The following is a 24,858-nucleotide window of genomic DNA, read 5'->3' as shown; positions in this document are numbered from 1 at the left end:
ACTGAACTACATGACTTGTGATAGCCAAATATGAAGGTATTTTATTAATGAACAACTTAGTGTCTTTAGGCCACCTCAAACATATCTTTACACATTTTGGGACCCAGTTTACACAACTGTAAACTAGGAAGGTGTTCACCAAAGAAAAGTTGGAACCAGCTTACAGACTTCCACTCTTGCTTTATTAGAAGTCTATTCATACTAGTGACTGATTTTGGAATTAAGACATAGTAGCTAGTTGCAAAAAACCCAGATTCTCCCTTCTCTCCAATACACCTACACTAACCGCAATTCTGAAATAATATTTAAGAAAAAGAATAACATAAGAAATCCTCAGCATCCCATTTGAGTCATGGAATGTAGCCTCGGGCTACTCTCAGGGAAGGCAAGTAAAACCACAAGATTTGTTATGTATTTAGGTAAAACAGGGGCTTCAGAGGCCACTAAAAAAAAAAAAAAAAAAAAAATCAAGTGAGCAACAGGGTTTCCTCCCCTGCTGCCCCGTCCCCCACAGTTAAATAGGTCTAATTTGTATGAGATCTCTAAAAATAATGAGTTAGGAAACAAATTAACCAAAAGTAGCAGGCAAATTTCCTGAAAAGAAATAGCCAGAAAACTAGTCCTTACATGTCTGGTTCTTGTTTCCGTAACACTGATTCATTTGCTGGCACATTCTAATATAACAAAGTCTACAGCAGCATCAACACAGGTTTCTCTTGCACTATAAAATGGAACTCCTCATAAAATAGCTAAAATAAACAAATACTACTAAATAACAATTTGGTTTGAGATGACATTCCACAATTAACAGGATTAAAATGTTCAAAACAATCCATAGTATTTGCAAAGTACAGTCACATTATCCATCCTTGCCCTATACACACTTAAAACTGAAAAAAAAATATTCAGTTATGTCATTTTCCATTTTAAAAAATGCTGCACTAACACAATACACACCCAAGATCCCGTTTAAACTATAGCTGAAGCTGTGTAAAGCAACAAAAATCAACATAAGTGATGACAGCATGGCATCACCAAGGAAAGTGAGAAGTGAATTCTTCCTAACAATTACGACAAGATGGCAATATGTTCTTACCACCAGGCCAGACTTTACACTTTTCAAACCGCTAACATAACCATAAAGAGGGAGAAGTCCTTGTGTAGAATGCTGAGGGAAGAAGACGCCAACGTAACACAAATCTGCACGGAACAAACAGGGCTTGACTTTGAATGCGTTCAGGCTGAGCAGGGGCATAGTTTGAATTCTGGGCACAGTCCCTCAGGCTACGCTTCTGGGAAACTGTAAAAAACTGAGAAAATCCACTGCCTGAGTACATCTCCTCTGGTCTTACTTAGATGACTGAAGTATCAAGGACCATGACTTGCTGATGGTGAAGAAGCCTCAGCTCTCATCATGCCATAACGCCACGATACTTAAAAAGTCATATTTATGTGAAGAGAAATGCATTTCAGTATTAATGTTCGATTTGTTATAAGACACCTTCTCCACCTGCTGAAAGTTTCCCAGTACAATAAGTAAACAGGCAACATTTTGTATTCACTTACAGGAACCTATGCAGATCTCTAGGGAAAAAACCCACCAGTGGAAATCATCACGTAAAAGGGATGCTTGGAAAACAGTACTTTGTTCCAGAAAGATACTACTGATACAATTCTGGATTAGAAAAGGGGTGACACAGAGTCTAATCAAGTTTAAAATCTACTTGTATTAGAAATTTTCAACAAATGGAATAAATGGCAGCAGGTAAATAGTGGTTTTATTAAAAGTCAAACCAGAGAAAGTGTTAAAAGAACTTGGAGGTTGAGCATTTCGGTTGTTAAAAAAAAAAAATAATTCTCAAGAGACAAACTCCAAGCCTGGGAAAAAATAAGGAACCAAGATCAGCTTTTGAGAGGCATTCTAAAAGGATAAAATATTAGTAGAAAATGAAAAACTGGACATGTTGTCTACAAGGTTTTGTTCCCTCCAGATATATAAATACTCAAGAGACTTTTAAAAAAATGTTTATGAAGCAATGTTTTATAGACATTAGGATGTTGGCAAGGGAAAACATTGGCACAGTTCTTGCCACTATGACACCACATTCATAGGAACCTTAGCATGGACACGCAACATTACCTTTTCTTTGTAAAATAGAATATAGGGTGGATCTGTCATTAGAACAGCTTATTTACTAAATCCAGCAAAAGTCAATGCTACTGAATAACACCTTGCCTACTAAAAGGTGTGTACAACCATTACACAATGTTGTGGTTAAAACTGGGATTCGATTCCTGGGCAAAGTTCACTGTCCCATGGAGCTGCACATTTCATAATAAGAGTTTTAAATCGGTCATCCACTTACAAAGGCAGTGATTAAAGGTCAAACCAAACCAGCTTCTAAGTGTAAAACTGTATCCTGGAGGACATTTGCTTCCCGAGGTGTTCAGCTTTTAAAAATAACATTGACCACTGGTTTCAAACCTCTTTACAAACCTACTCTGCAACGTGGGAGCACATGAACTTTACTGCCATGACAGTCAGGCAGTTCTGCTGCATTCCACCACCAAACCATATTAGAACAAGACAAGATCACAGGGCGGCAAGGCAGCATGCTGCATTCCAAGATAAATGACACAAGTTGATTTCTCCTTCCAGGATAGGTAAATACACAACAAATCAATTTACTTTTCATTGCTCATATCTGAAATGAAGTGATTACTATTGACTGTAAGGCCACTTGGTGAAGGAAACCGATGGCATCTTGTCATTCTCCCTGTGTTTGGACAGGGATACTAGAATGTGTTAAATTTGTCAAATCAGACAGTTTAATAAGCCACTTACTTGAATAGGGAAACATCTGCATTCCTAATGGTGTGAACAAGTGTTAATTATTGCTTGCTATTTAAGGGAAAATATGCCGATGATATCACAAAGGAAACGCATACCTACAAATAGTTGAAGATATTCTCCAGTTACTGGCATGTGTCCAGAGCTGAATACAAAACTCTTTGGGAGAGGCCAGAGTACTCAGCACTTCCCATAACTGAGTCAGAAATATTTTCAGCAAGGATTCAGTCTCATTATCAATAGTTTTTCATGCTTAGAAAAGAAGAATGATGCTGAAATATTTTGGGTTTCTGCTTATGGTATCTTCACATTTCTAGCAGGACAAACTAAACTGGATGTGGCTGCAATGAATGGACAATGGGAAGGGAATTTTATTTAAGAAACCCCTGTGAAGTTTGAACTTTCATTTTCCCCTTTTGCTAAAGAATTTCAAAACATCACAGTATTTGAGAAATGTGCCAACACACAACTCCATACCCATAATCTACAAAGTGTCTTTGGCTAAAAGGCCTCCCTAGCATATCATGCTATTTCTCTTTTATTTCACAAGAAGTTTAATCACCATAGAAGTGTAATCTCTAGATACTAGAACACTGCTCTGACTTAATCCTTTCACACAACTCCTATTTAAAGCACATCGTACTCATTAGTGACGAAGAACTCGCTTTTGGTGAGGGCACTAAGATGGAAGTTGGCAGATGTGGACCCTACTTCCTCATTTCATCAAGGTTCCTCTGCAATTTTAAATCAAGTAGTCAATGTTCTCTGCTTCTTCAGAGTATGCTCATACACCGAAAGAAGGCAATTCGTTAATGGCTTATACTTACTGACCGCATAAAAGACTCACAAAAAAGTCTTCTATACCATTCCAGCTCTCTCCTGGGGCAGTAGAGAGTGGTAACAGAGGCATTCCACAACCAGCAGCTATTTTTGTAGACCTCTGCCTAAGAAGGAAGGTTTATTAAAACTCTGAGAAATTTCCTTTGAGGCTCAAATTAGGGTTTGGAAAATGTCTTTGATACTACGTCACTTAGTTGCTTTTTGTGTAATGAATATATAATAACCTAAAACAAATTGTGAAATTAAATAATTTTATCACCTTACACAGTGCTAAGAACATGTACTATTTCAAATAAGGGGCTGAACCCAGGACCACACCGCAACTTTGCTGCCCTCTTTCAGGCTGGAAAGAGAAACCCTATTTTTACCAGAAACTTTTACCAACAGAAAAGGGTAAAAGATTAAATAGTTCCTCCTAGTTCTAAATTCAGACAGATCACTAATAATCTTACAATCTTTTGAAGAAGCAGAATGTGCTTTCACAAAAGCATTCACAGACTCATAATACAGTCTACATGAAGAAATCATGCTCATATACACTTAAAATAGATTAACTAAAACTTCTGTTTATTTGGTGGGATTTTTTTTTTAACAGTAAAAAGCTACCAGTTTCCTAGCAGCTTAAGAAATCTTAAATTTTACTGGAACACTGAAGAAACATCATGCATTCTCCAAAGGCAAGTTGAAAACCCTCACAACCTGTGCGTTCTCTGAAGAGCAGGACTCCACCAAAAGAGACGCCTGCATGTTTACCATCACATTTCCAAGTCTTCGTACATTATAGAATTTTTATGCCCAAAGGCGCTTTTGGATGCACACCGAGAAAGTGTGTCCACAGGGCAATCTGCACGTTTACATGTTGCTTGGTCTTAATACAGATGCTCACAGAAATTCTTCTCAAGCCATTGCAATACCATGTAGGCTCGCAGGTAAAATTTTATTTAATCTACGCATACACAATTTTGTGATAGTCTCTTACTGTGATTAAAACCAGAAAATGGTTAAGAATGACTATATTAAATTTATGCCTATTTCCTGTTTAATTCAGCTGACAGCTCTTCTATTTCAAAAGAAATCAAATTAATCTGTTCTTGTTCTTTAAGACTGCTCTAAGGAAAACAAAGATGTATCAAGAGAAATTAAGTCACAATTTCTTCAAATGAATTTCTAAACGTGAACTTATGAACCTATAAATATGCTATGGTGGGAATTTACTGGATAAAAATACAAGTGCAGAATAAAGCATTAGGATTTACTTCAAATGCTAACCAGATAAATTAATAATAAAGGAAAATATAGGAATTTTTTTGTACTATCAAAACGACTGCACTACAGAAGATGTGCAGATGATGTCATTGTCTCAAGTCTTGGATTGTAGCTTCTCCAATTTAAGGAAATTCTTCATGCGATTTCAACAGAACTATGCGAACACCTCAGTGAAAGCACTGCGGAACTCAAACAGCACTTTCCTTTAATTTCCTAGCCAAAAATATTTTCACTTCATGTGCAGAATATGTCTCACTTTATTGCATGTAACAAATTGAAGTGTAAGAAGTAATAGCATCATCATTCTCACTGCAGTTAGAAATTGCTGTTACTGGCAATAAAACCTGCAATACCAGGAGGTGGGAGAAGAGTTGTTCCTACGGATGCTGCCACATTTAGGAATTGAATCGGATGTAGTAAGACATCTGCAGCAAACAAATTAAGGGACTAATCACTATATGCTACTTAATTAGTAAAGCTGCTTAGCTCTTACATTTAATCTCATTTCTGTTCACAGAAGTCAGAAGGAAGACTGACTTTTTTTTTTAAGAAAAAAATACAACGAACATATTATTTAGGCTGTATTTAAGGTCAAGGTACTGTAATATTACTGTTCTTCTGAAAGACTGGTCTAAATATGTATGTAATTTTACTGAACACAGGCTTAGGAATTTATGAAATTCCTCCCACAGAGATGCCGCTACCTGATAGCTTTCTACTTTTTTTCAGAAAGACAGATTCTCAAGCTTTTTCCTAGAAATTAAAACTTGGGAAGAAAAGAAAGTAAAACAAGGTGAAAACTAGGGGACTTGATCTGAAGAAAAGAGGGACAAATAGACAAATAGACAAAAATATGCAGCCTTCATTACTAGACAGCAAGATGAACCAAATTTTATACAAAAGTAAAAATCTGAACTGCTGACTTAAATTATCAAAATCAAACCTACTATGCATTATTTTCAAATTCGTATTTCCCAAAGCTCCACGCTCATGAGCTGGCATCCATTAAATATGTGGATTTCCTGATGCATACAGCCTGTGTGTGTTACTTCTGCTAAACAGATCAATATGCTATAAATGGAGGGATGTCAGCAATTTTATAACTTAATTCATTTTAAAAGTATTTTTACTTTATTTCATCATCAGTTAGGCACTGTCACTTTCTTACTTTCTACATTTTATTTTTGTCCTTGAGCTTTGTTTTACATGGAGACCAAAGCTCCATCTAAATGAAGAAAACCAGCATAACTTTCTTTAATAAGCAATTCTAGCTGAATGCATTAAGTACAGCAAAATTAAAGGCTTACTAAAATAATTTTTTTAAAAAATGAAGCTTTATAAATGCAGCTGGTGAATTAAGTAATTGTTTCCAGTCACCACAGCATTCTGCTCTGTAGAAGCAATGAGTTTGTACTTTTCAAGGATGTTTTTCTTTTTTCTACTTTTAATATGAAACTAACTTATTTTTAATGTCTATTGTCAATTACTGAATGGTATAGCAAACTAAACTGGCTACAGTAATTAATTTTTCCACAAGATGCTACAAATAGCTTCTTAACTCCAAAAAAGCCCAGGTTCCTACCTAGTCAGTGCTTTGACTTCTGGAAAACTTTAGCAGTCAAAATGTATACCGGACAAATATTTTTTGCTTACTTTAAATAGCTTTACACTTAGGTGTAAAAAGAAAGTACTGCCTATATTAAAGTTTATTTACTATATAGGCAGACACTATTTCTAATTATACATTTTACTAAAGAATTACTTTTAAAAAAATTAAAAATCAAGTTTTCCTCTGTAAATAAAAGCTTTGCATGAATTACGTGTGCTCCTACAGAAAACCCAAAGACTTTATTGTTTCGTGGACCAGAGAAAGCAGGATCAGTAAAATGCAGGGCACCGAAAGTGGTTTGCACCGAATTCACCGACCAGCTGGGAACAGATGCAGACACCTCTGCCTCACAGCGCACATCCCGGCGTGCAAGAGCCCCTCCATCACGCTCCCAGCCCCGCTACAGTAGCCACAGGGGAATTTCTGCACATCCAAAAACTTGCTGTTCCAAGTAACAACTACTGTGACAACTGCTGTCAAAAAAATGGTCATCAACAATTTCTTTGGGAACCTAAAAACTAAGTGTTGTAATAGTATTTGCTTTTGCTTATTGAAATAATATCTAGTCACCAAGTCAGATACTACTTTATGCTTCTACTTTTCATTTAAATTATTAATGAAAAAAGCTTTGTGTCAACATATTATTTCTTAATATGATGCAATGGGCTAGTTCACAGCCTAAAACTTAATGTAGTGCAGATGGAAGCTGAAATTTTAAAAAATAAAAATAAACAAATAACTTCCAACAAATAAGTTAGAAATGTCAGAATTTGTAGATACTGTTATTCATTTGTAAGAATAAAACATTCATATCAGACATCATCCACACCCATGTGGACAAAAACCAGAGACTTCAGGAGAGTTGTCTGCAAATAATTAGTAGTTATATACGTTTTAATCATGAGACATAGAAATGAAGTCAAGTGCCTCTCTATTTTAGAGTCCCTCTACGAAAAGATGGCTTCAAAAGATCTCTTTAATTGATCTGTATTCAAGAATTTATTTCTGCTATTAAAGGACAGGAAAATCAGCTTTAAGTCCCGTTGAACTCTGATCAGGTAAACTCAATTGGATTATCTAGAAGTCCATTTAGAAGGAGCCGCTCTGTGTAGATAAGATAATGGAGGTTTTAAAAAGCGTAAGTAAAGATTATCTGAGGATCTAGTATCACATCACTCTGCTGACACTATCTGTAAAGCTCTCCATTCCTTTTTGTTAACAACATTAACATTCTTGAGTTAAAAATGCTTCTCATACCCACATTTTTCTATCAGTTTTGCACCACAAAATGCTTAAATACATCTCCAAGATACATATCTTACCACTATTTTAGCGATTCATGGTAAATAGAACATTAAAAAAAAAAATAAAGTGACAGTGATAACAGTGAGATGATTTGCTCAAAATAATAAAGTAAGTCTGGGCAAGAAAGAGCAAGACCTCTGAATTTTCTTGCTGTTATAGCTGCCCAACTCACATACAATATTATCCAGATATCCAAGAAACAAGGCTCCATGTCCCAGCTTTTCCGGTTTCCCAAGGTAATACTTGCCAGAGAAAATGTTTTGCCTTCTTCCCCACTCCAAAACCTGTGACATAAAGACAGCCTCATGGGACATGTCCCGTCCCCCCCGTCCCCGTCCCCCCCCCCCCCCCCGAGCAAGTATGTTTGTCACTGCATTAGAAAGGTAGTGATGCTGTCAAACTAGAACAGCTCTCTTCCATGATGGATTTAGACAGGAATAAGAATATATGTATCATTATACACATCAGGGTGTGCTACAGGGGCAGAGAATTTTGTTCTGTTGCCTACATAATTAAGGAACGCTTTTGGCAGCAAAGAGATCCCAGTTCACATCTTTTCTTACTGAGCCTAAATTCTCGTTATTCTCTTGAAGATTTTGATGTCAAAATCATTTTAAGGATTCCTACCCCCACTCCTGACTCTGCTGCGCGTTAACGTATTACACAATTTGTACCACACTGCCTACGGGCCATGTTGTAAACCTGCCCTCAAAACCAATCCCCGTTAAAAATAACCTCCCCAAAATAGAAGAGAGAAGGAGTAAGGGTTACCTGTGTTATTTTTAACCTGGACCAGTTCAATGGTCTGATTTACGCTGGGGACCCAATGGAGGTTTTTTTGGCACACGCGAGGGTGGCACATCGTGGTGTGGAGGAGAGGGAAGGGATGGCTGTGGGCAGAGGGGATGCTAGACTGGCTTTGAGGCTGAAGCCAGTAGGTGGTAAAGTTCAGCCTCAAAGACACCAGTCAGAAACCATAATAAAACTATTCAGCAGCACTGGCAGTGGGAGATTCAAAATAACTACAATTGAGCAGTGTAATAAAAAACAAACCTGGACCAAAAAACCTGCAGACAATTTCACCAACACCCTGAAAACAATCCCATCTCTTCTAAGCATGTATTTTCCCAGATCTAGAGAGCCATAGGCTGGAGTGACTTCCCAGCTATTTTGCATTTCAATAGCGACTATTCTGATTCTACTACTTTTTGAACACAATCTTTCTGAAGTTACTATGGTATTTTCAAGAGACATCTTCCTCGGGTGAGTCCAGCTCAATTAAAAATAGGCAGTTGTAAATACTGTTCTGCTACTTTGAATATTTCATTAAAATCACAGAATTACAAAAGGACTGTGACTCAAAATAAACAGGTTTTATTTGGCAGCTTGGTTCAAATTGGATGATCATTGAAAGAGAAACGCTCACAGAACGAGAGCATTTCCTTATTTCCTTTCCTCTTTGAAAAGTAAGAGCAAAAAGAAAGGGATGGAAAAAAGTCACTATTCTAGTTGGTACTAGGGATGGAGAAAATATCCTAACCACTGTCTGGTATGCAGAACAGGAATAAAAATATCACCTTTATAACCCAGCTAACCCAACACCACTCTACAGCTGAAACATATACAGCTAGACAGAACTACTGAAAATACTTCTGAGGTTGATTTTTGACAGTGAGAAGATACACATAAAAATGTGTTGAGCTAAACGTATCAATGGACAATAGTGGCAGAAATGCCATTTGGGAGCCTCAACTACGACCATCATTTGGTTTTATTTTCCATTTTAACTGATGGGATAGTTGTAAAAACAGTCTGAAATACTGATTTGTGAGGTCTTTGTTCTTACGCACCACATCAACCCTATAAAGCATGCATTAATCTGGTGACATGTAAAATTAAAGAGTAAAACACTCTTATAAAGTTTGGCTAGTGTGAGAACTAAAAACAAACTTCTAGCACAAACTTGAGCAAGCTCTTGAATTTAATGCTTAAGCAAACCAACTTTTCTACTTATTTCATTAGAGAGCCTCAATGATGAGCACAGTTCACTTTATAATTTCTAAATAAACTTACAAATTTATTATTTTCTAAAAATATTATTTATCATGATATAATCTTATAAAAACAAGCCCAGCAGCAGTAATTACAAATGTACCTTCAGATCCGTACCAATACATCGGCACAGAAAGATTACCACCCTATTTCTAAGGCTTTACCTAATTAATACACATTCACAATCAGCTTGATTATTAAAATGAAATGCTTCAGCTATCTCAACTGAGTTCAAGTCGATTAACTTGGAGATTTTCTTACTTCAACTTCCTTTTCCTTTGCTTAAAGTCATCATGTTGGCCAGTGACAGTTTAACTGCATGACAAAAACCCAACCTGAGTAAAGGTAATGACAGGTAATGATAATCTTTCACGCTGTAGTGTTTTAGAAAAAACAGAGTTCTGCTTTCAGTACTTCTCTGCGGAAAGCATGATCTCTCTGTTACTCCAAGTGTTCGTTCAAACTAGCAGGGCTAGAGTTTTTTTTTGCAAGACTTAGTCATTTAATGCCCTGTCATTTTAGCAAGAATATGTTTCCCAGTGACGCAACCAGAATCCTAGACACAATATTTATCAGTGCTATTCGTATTAAGAACAGATCACATGGATCTGATTAGACTTCTGTGATTTCCATTCCGCTCTTTTCTAAGAAAAGGCTGTGCAACAAGCCTAATAATAATAAGGATACATTTTACCTCCAAAAGAAGTGAAGTATTTCGCAAAGCTTAGATCAGAACAGCTCCATTACCCATGGAGATATTATGTCCTCAAGCTATTTCAGAAGTCCACAATGAGGCAAGGCCGAAAATACTTCATATAAAAACATAAACTTAGTACGCAGTTGCTTTGCCTAGAATATCGCTAATTAGCATCCTCCAGAGGTTTTCAACACAGTTATGTTCCTGGCCTTCATCAACCCACTTCAGTCACTTAGTTTGGGGTTTCTTTTTATAATCTGCGTTTTAGAAACTGTCTGTTGAAAACGTATGGAAGACAAGACAAATAGGACTATCAGCTGTAAGAGCGGAACCCTTCCAGGTTCTTGCCAGTGGTACATACAGTATGGTGAAACAACACGGAACGACTACAAAATAAACTACAGATCTGATCTACTAAATATTGCAATACATTAAATCATCAGCATGGTTATGTAGACAGAATTGCATGCAGTAAGTATTACCCTTTTCCTTTCCCCATTATTTGTATTCAAGTAATCCAATTGCTTAATACCAAGTGTGCTGAATTAAGAAATTTCCAACAAACTAATTTTTCAGTTTTAAAGCAAACGTTTAACCTAGCATTGCACCGTACCAACATTATTTTTAACTCCAGTTGTTCTTTTCTTCTTTTTTTAAAATTCAATACAATATGCTCTGTGCAAATGACACATATTTCCTATAAATCAAAAACTGCAAAGAAAACAGATGGAGACACAGACTAAGAAAATAATTAGGGTATCAGAATACAGAAGCTGCTCTTTGAATCCTAGATATGTAGAGTCAAACCCCTGTGCTACCATCACACTGTAAAGCTCGTACATTCTTCCTTTCCTTTATTCTGCCTTTCCTATTACACTGAGCCTTGCTGTTAGGAAACTTGAATTCTAGCTCCACCTGTACAATAGGCAATTATAAACACAGGCTTTGGTGTGTACTCTAAGCTTCCTTTGAAATACTCCTTCATGTATGAAAGAAGGATGAGGCTTACTAATGTTCTAAAGATCTCCTGTAGTTGGAGAAGAAATTACACAATTCTAGTGCTAAACTCTGTATGTCTGCGCACTGTGTCCTGAAGAGCTTCCTAAATTAATGTTTAGGAAAAGATGAATGGGCACTTAGAGGAAAGCAAAACGGTCTTGTATTTCAGAAGAATACGGCACTAAGTACTCACAGCCCTCAAGGAATATCTACTTGGTACATGAGTGTTCTTCCTCCCTACCTTCATGCTCTTCCTATGGCAGAGAAGAGCAGTAAATACTAAACTGAGCAAAGTATGTCTTCACGGCAGTTGAAATGTGATTCCTCATGAAGAAAACGGAAGAGACAGAAAGCAAGTTCTTCAACTCAAAATAGATAGCATTACATACTGCGAACATTGCTAAAAATTCCCCTCACTTCTTCTGCATTAATACGCTACATAAGAGAAGGTTTAGTGACCGTTTATGACATTCTCCCATCAGAGTACTGGAGAAGAAAGCAGACAATCAAGATATCCTTAGACACAAAGCATAACTAGCATAAGGCTATCCTTTCCACTTACAGAAAATTATTTTTTCGTCAAAGTACTTTTAATTAACCTAAAACGAAGTAAAAATTATTTTTTCAGAGGTACCCAAGGATCATTTACTTTTTACATTACACGCTGAGAGCTGGTATCTAGGGACACCCTAGAGCTTAATTTCATTTAAAATATGTAATTAAAATGCAGGTTCAGTTTTTCAGGTACCAAAGGACTATGATGATCTACATTCAGACAAACTCAGAAATTAGACAGATGTTAGCTTATATAATCACCGAGGGCAGAGGGAGCCAACAACACACCTTCAAAATCAGTGGCTAATGTACATCCAGTTTCAAGCCTCAGCTCTACAAACATTTACATATGGAAGGGTGAATCACGGCAACAAAGCTAGCCACTAGTCAAAGCTACACACACGCCTAAACCTCTGTAGACTCAGGGCTTAAAAATTTAACACAATACCTTTGCTCAGAGAAGAAAAACTAGTTTCATTGGAGCACTGTTATTTCTGAATTTGTGTGCCATTCAACACATCAAAGATTCTTCACTGCATTTGAAATTGTTTATGGATCTGGTAAGTGTATTTCTATTACTTTAGACATCAAGGGCTTCCTACCATGTAACCTACCAGAGATAATACATACTGATTATTATTTTTTATCTTAAAAAAAACAGTTAATGTAACACATACACACTTGACTTATTCATTTACCACTACACAATTACCCTTGCTTTCAGGGGAAAGAGAGGAAAAAAAAAAAAAATCCCTGCATTCAATCAAATGGAAGAAAAAAACAAAACCTCCGAGATAGAAGAGAGAAGGAAAATCAAGTATTTCAGTATGAGGTAGGTCACAGGAACTTTACAGCATTGTTACAGATCACAACCTGAACTATTAAAAAACAATGGGCAGTAGGAGAGCTGTGGGCACGCAGCCAGTTCAAAAGCACACAGGGTGGGATAAGGAGCCACTGTCTTTTCTGTCAAATATTCTCCTAAAACTATCTTCAAAGCATGAATTTTTCTGTTCATCTAGCAGGAGAGATCATCCATGATGGGACCAAATATTCCTACGCATAACACTAACAAGTGTCAAAATTAAAGAGGTATCAAGTAAAAATTATCTCAAAATCTCTAATTTATTTAAGATTCTTTAAGCTAAAATGACTAACATTACATTTTATGTGCTACAGAAGAATCATACAGCCTCCGCTCCATCAACCTATCTGTGCCTGCTGAACTCTGAAAACTACTGGACTTGAAGATTACAATGCCAGTGTCGTAGTTCAGTTCAATTTCCAGTTAACTGGTAATAGCACATGACTTCTGCCTTGTACACAAAGTATGTGGTTTTGGTTGTTTGGTTTTTTCTTTTAAGAAAGGCTGACCAAAGCAGAGAATTTCCAAGAAGTGGCAACAGTTGCAAAAGGTAACTGCCACTGGTTTCACAGACTAGACTGTTCAATAATGTTTATAAATCAGAGTTACGAAAACCTTGCTGTGGTGCAAACTATCCCACATCTTACTACTGTTTGCACTCGTACTTGCCTTTCAAGCACCTGGGACTGACTACTGCTGGAAATAAAATTCTAGTGTAAATGGATCATGATTTTGATATATCATTGTAATTCCTACTCGCAGCCCTCTGGAACAGTGCACAGAGGGAGAATACAAGCTTTGAAACCCTCCTGCATTACCGCAAGTCTAAGGTACTTCACGGTAATTAGTATCTGCTCAGTGTTTAAGAGTTCAGTGTTTCTAAATTGTATTTTCATGGTCTTCTGCTACTACCCTGATTGAGATACGGTAGAAATTAATCACAGTGAGTGGCACAAAGTTATACCATCAAACAAGTAATCAGTTTCCACATTTACTCTAGGGCTGCTAGCATTTTGAATTATTAACTAGGACTGGGAGGTTTGGGGCAAGGACGTAGTATGTGGAGTCTTAGCAGAAAGTCTGGCTGACCCAGCTGTCAGAGAACATGTCTGAATCAGTATGAAAACTCTACTGTTCTTCCAGAATAGTACTGTGCTGTGTGTATCTTCACTCATTTTGGGCAGGGCAGTTCCCAACAATATCCAAACATTCCTGCCAGCACTGCCCATCTTAACTGTAGCTGATTACTTCGGCAGAGTACAAGAAAGGAGAAAAGTGTTCATAAAGGATCAGCCTGAATATTCCATTGTTATACACTTTATTTGATTAGCACTGACCAAAGACACCTACTGTAGTAATTCCCAAAAGAGCAGCTCAGTTTTTTGTAAATATTTACTACAGTGCAGTGGAATATAATCATTTGCAAAAAAGCATGACTGCAGCCAACTCGAATTATTTACTTACCGGTGGGAAATCAAAGTCTATCTGGTTGGCTAAATTTAAGATGTAGTCGATTCGAAACTGGTTCTCTGGATTGGCTAGTTCAACTGGAGGTGCCAAATTGCCCATTGCTGTCACTATTGTCTGCAAAGAAAAAAAAACAAAACACAACCCAGAAAATATTGCAGAGAGTGTCTAAATAGCTAGCTTTGAATAGTTAAAAACAATAGCTTATAAGGTTACCTCTATAGCTTCCTTAATATTGTTTTTAATATCCTGAATTTTCATTTTCTTCTCCCTGAAATAAAAAAATACATTATTAAATTTATAAGCCATAAAAGCAGAATATCTCTTTGAAATAGAACATGAACTTGAAAAGTATTCTATCAAAACTGTATTGTCATGATTAAGTGCTCCCAGTCGCTGAATACTTTTCTAGACAGACTTTATTAACTATCTTATAACTTCTCTACTTAAACAGTAAACATCTATTTGTATCCAAAAGTCAGTATCTAATTATGCTTAAATAAAAACTTAACTGTAGTCTTAGACTGAGACCAAGACATTGTGCAAAATCAAATAATTTTGATTCATTTGAATGCAAAATACTAGACATGTGGAGGTTATTTAGAAAAGCATAAACTGGAAACAATAGAGAAAAAACAGATAAGTTATTAAAAGTAGAAACAGGTGAAAGGAGACTAAAGAACACCAAAGTACAAAAAAAATTAACAGCACAAAAGTGATGTCATAGCAGAAAAAGCTAGAACAGAGAACTCAGTCTGACAGAGACATTCAAGCTAAGAGTCCAGACACAAAATCTAAACTAAATCATAAAGGGCTAATGCAAGTATGTTAAATACCTCCTAACTACAAGCAGAACAGAAGGCTAAAAAAACACCTGGAATGCTTTATATGAGTACTATCATTTGAGATTAATTGCAGACAAATTAGAAAACATCAGGCTCAAGCAAGCTAGAGTGTAAACCATTGCCTCTACTATACTTGTATTTTATGTTAAACCTGACAATAGTTATTTTCAATGCTAAATAGCACAATCAAATAAACTGCATGATCAAACATTTGGTATAATCAGGAATTAGCATCCTAAAGGTATTACTAGTATTGAGTCTGTAAACTGTAATTAATTGTAATGCACCATGACAATTCTTTTCTGTTATTAATTTCTTGCAACACACAGCATAAAATTACTACTTTGAGGTAAACCAAAAAATGTAATTACTAAAAAAATCCACCTGGACTGTCTAAGTGGCCTTTTAATCTTCATTAAACTGTTTTTATAGAACATACTCATTATCTGAGTATTTATACCAACTATTTTAATTGTTTTCATTTTGAAAATTAACATTTTCCAGTACAGTATCCCAGAGACTTGAAACTACCAACAGTATGTGTTCTTTTTTCACCCTGTAAAAGGTAGTGCTCACACTTTCAGGTTTACAGATCACAGCCTGAAAACCTCATTTTACTGTGTTAATTAAGTACTCATATTGGAAATGCTTTTTATCACTGCTTCCTTTCTATAATTATTCACAACCAGCAACCAAAACGAAACTGAAAGCATATTCACCAATCAAGAATGCAGAAGAACAGCAGGGAAAAAAAAAAAAAAGTACTGCTTAAATAACAAGGCAGACACAGAGATCCAAGAGGGGTGGGAATTTTGGTTATCAAATGAAAGACTAATGCAACTTTTGTAGAAGACAGGGTCAGGGAAAACACCACCGTGCCAGCCACATGGTACACCGCCTTTTACATGCAAACATGGGGGATCTTGCTGTACAGCCTACAGCTGTGAAAGTGTGACTGCAAAGCAAGTTGCTGCTCTTACAAATGGAAAACAAAAGCATCATCAAATCATCTTGTGGAGGATGACTTAGCTGTGTAGGGAACGTGTCCGAATCAGCAGAACTCTACCAAACAGAAATACAATTATCTTAAATATCACCTCCTCCTCACTGACCACAGCATGTATTACCAAAACCATGGGGCAGAGCAAGGAAGGTCAGTAAAGCTTGATGCAAGAAGAAAATAAATAATCAATAATCAGATGTAAATTCCTGGTTTCCCTAGACTTCTTGATCTACCTACAGACCACCTTATTCCTGAAGGCTAGCAGTTTTTCGCGTTAGGGATTTGGCACTGCTGATGGGAACAAGGCAGTGAGCCAGGGAAGGCCAAAAGCACTGAACTAAGGAAAATAAATAGGACAGGAAAAGAGAGGAAAAACTGAGGCCTTTTTACTCTCTTCCTTCCCATCTTCAATCCCTTCGATTGCCCCAGGCATTAAGAAACTCTCTGTTCCGCACACCAAGCTCTACAGCAGGTGTACAAATACCGTATTTTTCAGTTAGTGCACTTATGGTTGCAAAAACATTGGCCACTGTTTCTTAAAAAACATGCTCCTTTATTAAAACAATGTAAATAATGGTATGAAAGCAGGAAATGCTTATCAACAACAGTGTGAGCAATTTGTCTGGCTTGATTTTGCCTCCAATTTTCAGCTGGGTCTTGAACCTAATGAACATGTATCCAGATTCCACCCCATTGAGATCTGAAGGGTAAATGATATGCTGAAAGTTAAGCAAGATACCAGCATCAGCTAAGCGCACATTTACCTGACTCTTCCAAAATACACAACAAAACATTTTTTTTTGTTATAGGTTTTGGTCAAGCTTCCACATTTACACCTCTTCACTGATCCTCACACTACAAGCAGTACAGCAAAGTGATAATGAATACGGAGTGATGTCAAACTCCAGCAATTAACAAACTGCTTGATAACCAACATCATCGTTACGACAAGAATACTCATAGCTCCTATTTCTGGTTTTGTTGCCATGGCCCTATAGCATGCCCTGTAAACAAGGAATCTTATTACACAGCAATGAATGTATCATGTCATTTTGTGTTTTGCAATGTTTACTAAGCATAAATTTTCCATGACAATGAGATACTTTATTCGTCTGGAGCTCAACACGTCCATCAATCACCCATCCAACAGCTTACATACAACTGTAACTTCTCCTCAACCATAGAAAGGTGAAACTCATTTTATACAGGGACTAATGAGGCGCAGTAAACAAAAGCTAAGCCCCACCTCTGCTGTCCCTTTGCTCTGCCAGAATTGTTTTTTAGAAACCCCAACCAGGCTGCACCTCAAAATTCCAAAAGTAACTGAACTTGATTTCCTCCAATCCCAAAGACTGAATATCCAACTTAGAAACAGATCCTTGCTTTTTTTTTTTCTTCTTTCTTTCTTATTCCCAAGTGCTGGCACAATGGCCAAAACTACAGAATAAATAAACTGAGCTCCCAAAATGTTTTCCTCTGGAAAAGACTGCACAGAATGGGAATGGCACCACGCTACCCGGGCTCACAAGTGACCGACGTCTCTGCAGCCTGGTCTGTATCCTTAGATGCCATGGGTTAATAAGGTCATACTTTTAATCTTGTTTAAAACTTTTGCTTAGGCTGTGTACGGTAGGCCAAACAAAGCATTAAACTCCATTAGTTGAGGATTATAAGAAAAATCTCAAATCCTGCTGTTTTCAATATTGAAATGGGCCAAAGCAAAGCTGCACATAGCTTTCAGGAAAACTAATAAAGTCTATTTTAGGTACTATAAAAAAGATGACATTTTAATTCAAATAATGTAAAATAAGAATGACATAAAAGATCAGGAAAATCAAATATTCATTGAAAACAAACCTAATCAATATTTAGTAAAGATCTTCACCTGTGGCTGAGCTTTACTATTAAAATGGCAGCATTTTTACTCAGACTCTTTCAAATCTTATGCAATGAACACATTAGCAAACAGATTATCAGAAACCAAACTAATTTAACTTTAATGTTCATTTCTGGTTTACCTTCCAGATAACATGAATAACTACTACTTGGAACTTGGAAAAAATATTTAAAGTTTAAAAAGAACATTCCAGAGGGCCAAGGATTCAGCTCACTTGGTATAAACATCTCACAGGTAGAAATGTTAAGAAAATTTGGTGCTGAAATGAATGGTCAAAACAAAACACGTTGAAGAATAAAAAAAAAAAAAATAAGAAAAGAAAAAAGAAGTAATAAATCCTGTGATGCCTTTATGCCATTAATCTAAACTCCTGAAAGCAAAGTAGTTTGAGTTTCCTGGTCATCACTGAGAGGTTAAGAAGCCACACGCCTGGCTGCAACATTCTGATCAGCAGGCAGAGTTTGGACAAGATTGAAGAGACAAATGCAAACTACCCAGTTTTAAATCAGAATGTGGTATATGACATCTTTTTTTTTTTCCCAGAAAAAAACAGATTTTATGAATAGAAATGAACTGATACATTTCTTCAAACCCTACAAACCCACGACAAGATAGCTAGAAAAAAAATTTGAAACATGCAGACTGCAAAGCAACAACAATTTTTTTTTCCCTTTAGAAGGAAAGATAGCCATGACAAGATAGCAGTATCACTTCAACATGTGTCAATTATCTAATTAAGCGGGGAAACCCTCCCCACATCTCCCCCAAATCCCCTGATTACACAGGAACCTCCACACTTTAAATGTAGGAATATTTTAGGAATCACATACTAGACGTGTCACAAAGAACACTGTAGAGGTTAATTTAATGCTGTGGGATGTATCATTTGAGTGAAAGTAAAAAGACTTTGATCAGGTAATATGCAACAGAAAAGGGCTTTTAATGAGGGTAAATTATGACTGCCAATTAATCCCACAATGAACACGGCCTAAAAAAGGAACATACCCTGGAACATGAATATTTAAAACGTGAACACAAATATTGGAACATTCTTTGCATATTGTAGATATAAATGCTAGCTTCCATTTTTGAAAAAATGTCATTTTCTTTCTCAGTTTGTCTTTTAACACATGATTTCCTATGTGCAGCCTTAGCATAATAAATAATGCCACAAAATTGTTTGCAATTTAATTGTGTGCATACATTATTTCACCACAAGTGAGCCTGTTTAGAGCCCTGAAGGGTATGTGACAGCACGGGCAGGGTACACCATGCGACACAAGGACACCTACTTAAAATGACTGGCTTTGTATTACATAATAATCCCCCCAAACTATGTTTAAATGTTCTTTATTAATTATGTTCTCAACTTTTTGTACTTCTCAGGATACTGTTATAAATAATTAAAATAGCACAAAGTTTCCCTTTAAACTTGTATTGCAAAATGTACATGCTTGGGGAGTATATACAGACTATTTAAACAGGGCACATGGAAATGTAATCACATAATGTTAATACAGAACACTAGCCCTTGTCCTCTTTACAAGGTTGTAAACAGCTTGGCTTCTGTCACCCTCGGCGATCAGTATAACACACAAACTACCTTTATTTCTGAAGCATGTCAAACTTCGCTCACTCTTGAACTTGCTGACACAAACAACTCTAGTGAAAAGCTTCCCTTGCCTGTGCAAAGCACTGCCAGTTAAGTAAGCAATTTGCAAGTATAAGAGCCAGAATAAAAATCTTACAAAACAATTAATTTGCCTCTGGCTTTTTACTGGAAGAAACGACATTGTTGTGTTTCAACACAGGTCCATCTCTGTTTGCTCTGAGGCATTACCAACAAATGTGAACGCGCAGGGAGGCAGCCACGGCTGTCCCCTTTCTGCTCCCCTTGACATGCCCATCGCAATCACACACTGAAAGCAAATGAAAAGTTAATGTATCAGTTTCACTTAAAAACACAATTCAAGTCTTTGACAGGCAGTCATGCACAGGCCCACAGGCATGTGGGCTTTAAACATATCTATTCATCTAAATACGGTGTCTTTGATGCAGTGAAACATGCTCATGGATTTCATAAACGTTCCATAAAATCTGCATTAAAATTTGTCTGCTGCACCTTATGGAAGTTAATAAAAATGCAAACAGCACTACCTGCCAATCCACCTCGTAAAAACAAAGCGGTGCAGTCAAGACCTTCAGACGCAAGACCACAAGCAAGGAAATTCAATTAAGATTTTGCTACCAGTTCAGATTACAAAAATTCTGCGGTACTTTACAATTCGAAAATAAGATAAATTTGATTTAGCAGCCTGGGTTATTTCTAACAGAACAACATAGCAATTATCTCAAAATATAACAGCTAGAACAGCAAACAGGGCAGGGGCTAAGCTAGAGGCACTTGAAAACGAGGGGAAATAGGTGCCTAGAGCATTCAGAGGGAAGCTGAAATCTTAGACCTATGACAAAGTACCAGTTTTACAGTCAAAACTGATAAAATGCAGCAGCAAAGATCATTGAATATCTTTTGCAAATAGAACTCCGCATTTATATCACACCAGAGACACCTTGGTAATTCTGCCAACTTGAAAAAGATTTTCTATTTCATGCTATACTGTTCAAGAACAAAACGGATGAGCACACGCGGTACCACAGCGCAGGAGCTACCATGCATCAGCTGCACAGCAGCAACTCGGTTCAGCTTTCGACAGGAAATGTGATTTAGTTGGGTCCTCACTTGCAGCAGAATTGAAAGATATTTTCTAACCACATTAATACTTTGTTCTTGATAACTCTGCCACCTTGTAAGATGAAATAAAGTTACTCAAAGGCAGCTAGCCGACAAAACGTAATCTCCAGCACAGTCAATGCCATGCTGGTAACACCGACCACGTACGTATCAAGCATCAGACCCTCTCTGCTGCTGGGTGTAGAATGTTTTGAGAGAACTTAGTTTGGTTATCCCCTGAAGCATAAGCACTGTCACACACACACACGCGTGATGCAATACATAGAATATATGGTGCGTACAGGGCTTCCACAAGATCCTTTTTAAATACTGGAAAAAGCACTATAAACTGCTTTACCACTGCTTGTTTTAATACATTACAGTATTTACCTCCATGAGTTATATACATATCTTACTATGTGGCCATCACTGGATGAACGTATGGTAAGAAATATAAGCGCAGAGAGATACCTTCTCTTTACAGAATGACAGAATCATTCTTTAAGTTAAAAGGCAAGAAGTACAAACTACTGAAGCACTGATAAAAAAATATGCATCGCAGCTCTGTGAAAGTAGAGATTATATTCTTTTTTACTGTTATTTGCACCGGAGTGTTAGGGCCTAGGGGTGTGACTTGCTTCTTATACTGGGAAACAGTACCATAATGAAATTACTATAGAACTCTAAAAAAGGCACCCCTAAATATAAACCTAATCATTTATTTTATCTGTGCTCATTGTGATACCCCAGGTGCAAAGGTTAAAGGGGAACTTTACTCTGTCCCCTGGCTATCTGATGCAAAGACTGGTTGTGGGCAGGTTTGGCTCCTGCCGAAGCTCAAGGAGCCTGGAGGGTGGCTGGACGCACACCGGACAGCCCGCAGGCAGGGACGGCCCAGGCACATGGCACCGGGTCACACCGGCTGCCCAGGTGGATGTGGCACAGAGATGCTGTTCTGGCTCTAAGCCACCTCGGGGCTCCCCTTCGGCTTTGCAAATTCCCATGCAAAACCAGTTTAACTGGTTTACAGACCCGTAAGTGGCACAAAGAGACCATCACAGACCCTATATTAAGCAGCATAATTCTGCTTATGCTGCTCCATTTACTTCAGCTAATTAACTAGCAATAGTTTAGGTAAGGAATGAAAATAGAAGTGTTCACAAAGAGCTCTGTGATGTGTGAGCTTGACAAAGGCCTTTTAATTCATGCCATGCAATTAAGCACCTTTGTAAATGGCAAACTTGGTCTCTAGCTCTCCAGGCACGTAGACTGACGATAACAGACTAGTTTCATTTTCTTGCTCTAAGTACAGGTAATTAGGCGTACAACAATAAAAAGTGTCCTCAGAAGTTTAGTGTTCTCTCTAGACACTTGATAGAATAATTAACAAGGCTAGAGTCTTCAGAGCACACTTTGTGACTCTTTTCTGGTAATGGGAAGGACACCTCTCAGAACCAGCAGGATTCCAGTCAAGTTTGCTGAATCATCTTGCCTTGTACAATTCACTGTTTTGAGATAACCATTTCAAGCTGCTGTCAGGAAGCACAGACATTTTTATTTATTTATATATTTTAGCACTGTGAATTAACACAGGAAAAACACCGGAAACATGCACATTGGCTGTCACCTTTTTGAAATATTTATGTCCAGCTGTGCGATAGCACTGAAATACAGCATACGACACCTCTCAGGACATGCTCTCTGCCGTTCCAAGTTGTCTGCTTGTACAGCCATCCGTCACGGCAGATCCAATCTCCTAGGGTCTCCTCAGTGACCCGACTGGGTCTATCAATCTCTCCATGTCCAGAAAAAACACTGCCATCTGAGTACGTACTGACCAGACACTGCAGTACGTGTCTGATCTACAGCACTTTCTGTTAAAACCAGGCTATTTGCTGTGTTGCTCATCACTTCACCCTTGGTACTGCAGAGACTTTGCTTTAAAATACAGGCGGGTAATGGCAGCATTATTGGGGGTCTTGTTCTCACCTTAATTTTCAGGCGCTTTCAAAGCACTTTTGTCTAAACTTTGAAACATCGATTCGATGAGTGCCCTATGAGTTTTGTTTGCTCTGACACTGTTTGTAAATGTCTGTATTCTAGTAATTTCTTCAATCAAGACTGGATACGAAGCTTTCCAAAGAGGGCAATCACGGCCCAGAGCTCTTCAGGCGTTCAGGTACAAGAATGAGAGGAATAGCTCCTATGATGGCTAATGACCTCACTGCTGCTTAAAACTAAAAAAGCACACAGCTGGCTAAGTGCCAATATTAAATGGAAAGAAGCCCTAAAATAAAAATGGCTGGAACACTGGATGTCAAATAAGTACACACACAGAGCAGCCCAAGCAGGATGCAATGCGGTAGGGAGGGCAGCAATGAGACAAGTGGAAGATGGATCAGACCTGAAAATCTTGTTAATTTTTTTAGTGATTATGATCTCCATTATAATCTCAAACACTTCTGGCATGTGATATCGTAGACAAGCGATCTGGAAGGTGCTTGCCTTTAATAGTGACAAAACTCAAGGTTTTTAATCCAAATCCCTACACAACACAGCTGTCAGAAGGACAACAGCATGTCAGAAACCGAAAAAGGCAAAGCCTCAAAGTCATACAACGTGCTGTCCCCCCAGAAACATGGTAAATCCTACACGTGTTTCTACAAGCATTCACTGTAACTTTCATCTGAATTACCCTACATTTGTGAGTTAGGACAGAAAAATCAAAATACACATTCTACTCTGAAATATTCACTCAACTACTAATTGCAATTTAAAACTCAGTTCCAAATATTATTCACGAATGAAACAAAGAAGGCTTCTCCTTCACTGTGCATTTTCCTGAAAATTTTGCTTTTGCTTCATTCAAATAAAAAATAATTACCTAACATATTTCATCATTTTCCCCCTTACTTTTGTAAAATTTAATGAAACTCCCAAGGACCCAAACCTTTAAGTTTTCTAAATGCTGCAGGGTTTATTATTGATAGCCCATAAGTTCAGAATGACGGTCTGAAGAGGACGACAGTTAAGGCACTAAATGTAGACTTTCAGCATCCAAAAAACAGGGGAGACACTTTGGAAAGGAACACAGGAACTCTTATTAAACTATGCAGCTGTCACTGGAAGCTGACCTTAGATTTCAGTGAGATATTGATGTTAAATGTTTTGCCACCACACGTTTCTTACAGCAGTGTTACGCTGCTTTCACTGAATCAACTATTTTCTTTACAGCTGTAAATCTGGAATTTTTACCATTGATAAAGTCCGAATCAAGGAATATTTCCACAGTTATCTCCAAGGATAAAGAGATGTCAGGTACATGCAACTTCAGCCATAAGCCTTAAAGAATTGCCTAAATGCTTAGAAACTAGGAACAGCCCCTACTGATCTTAGCTTTTGGGATGTTCAAGTTCACAGTCACTCTTAAAGTGGGTGCTGTCATATCTAAATAGTGACCTTCATTATACACTTCATTAAAATCCAGATTTCAACAGAAATCTAGCTCTGTGAAAAACAGTACAGATGTCATGTTTCCATGTAAACAATCAGCATCACATTTCCACTGAAACCCCCAGAAAAAAATCTTGTGAAATTTGTCAAGTACTGTTAGGTTTCAAGAGTTGTAGTTGTGTATTCATACTTCCAGACAATGTATGAATTTACTATGACTGTGCATGTAAACTGCATTTTAGAACACAGAGTAACTAAATACTGGAAAAAGCAAGTCTGAAAATCCATCCCTTAAAGATCTGGACTAGTGCACAGAGAGGCAGGTGTAACAGCACATAACAAAGCAAGGTGCTGACAACTTTGGCTCTAATCCATCAAAGCACTTAAGCACATGTTTAATTTTAAGCACATGAGTAATTCTAT

At 37.3% G+C, this 24,858-nt stretch overlaps 1 protein-coding gene across 3 annotated transcripts in view; it reads right to left on the bottom strand.

Moving 5' to 3' along the window:
• The window catches only part of GNAS (GNAS complex locus), a 156,951-nt gene that overhangs the window by 43,362 nt on the left and 88,731 nt on the right, over positions 1-24,858 (bottom strand). For all 3 annotated transcript variants that reach the window (XM_086761083.1, XM_086761084.1, XM_086761085.1), the window contains exons 3-4: positions 14,723-14,777; positions 14,504-14,623 (exon numbers count right to left, since the gene is read on the bottom strand). In XM_086761083.1, coding sequence (XP_086617209.1) covers positions 14,504-14,623; positions 14,723-14,777 — 175 coding nt within the window. The remainder of the gene's footprint in view (positions 1-14,503; positions 14,624-14,722; positions 14,778-24,858) is intronic.

Source organism: Chlamydotis macqueenii, chromosome 16, assembly GCF_036417535.1.
Source record: "Chlamydotis macqueenii isolate bChlMac1 chromosome 16, bChlMac1.mat, whole genome shotgun sequence".
Taxonomy (NCBI): Eukaryota; Metazoa; Chordata; class Aves; order Otidiformes; family Otididae; genus Chlamydotis; species Chlamydotis macqueenii.
This window is presented reverse-complemented; position numbering and strand designations above follow the sequence as displayed.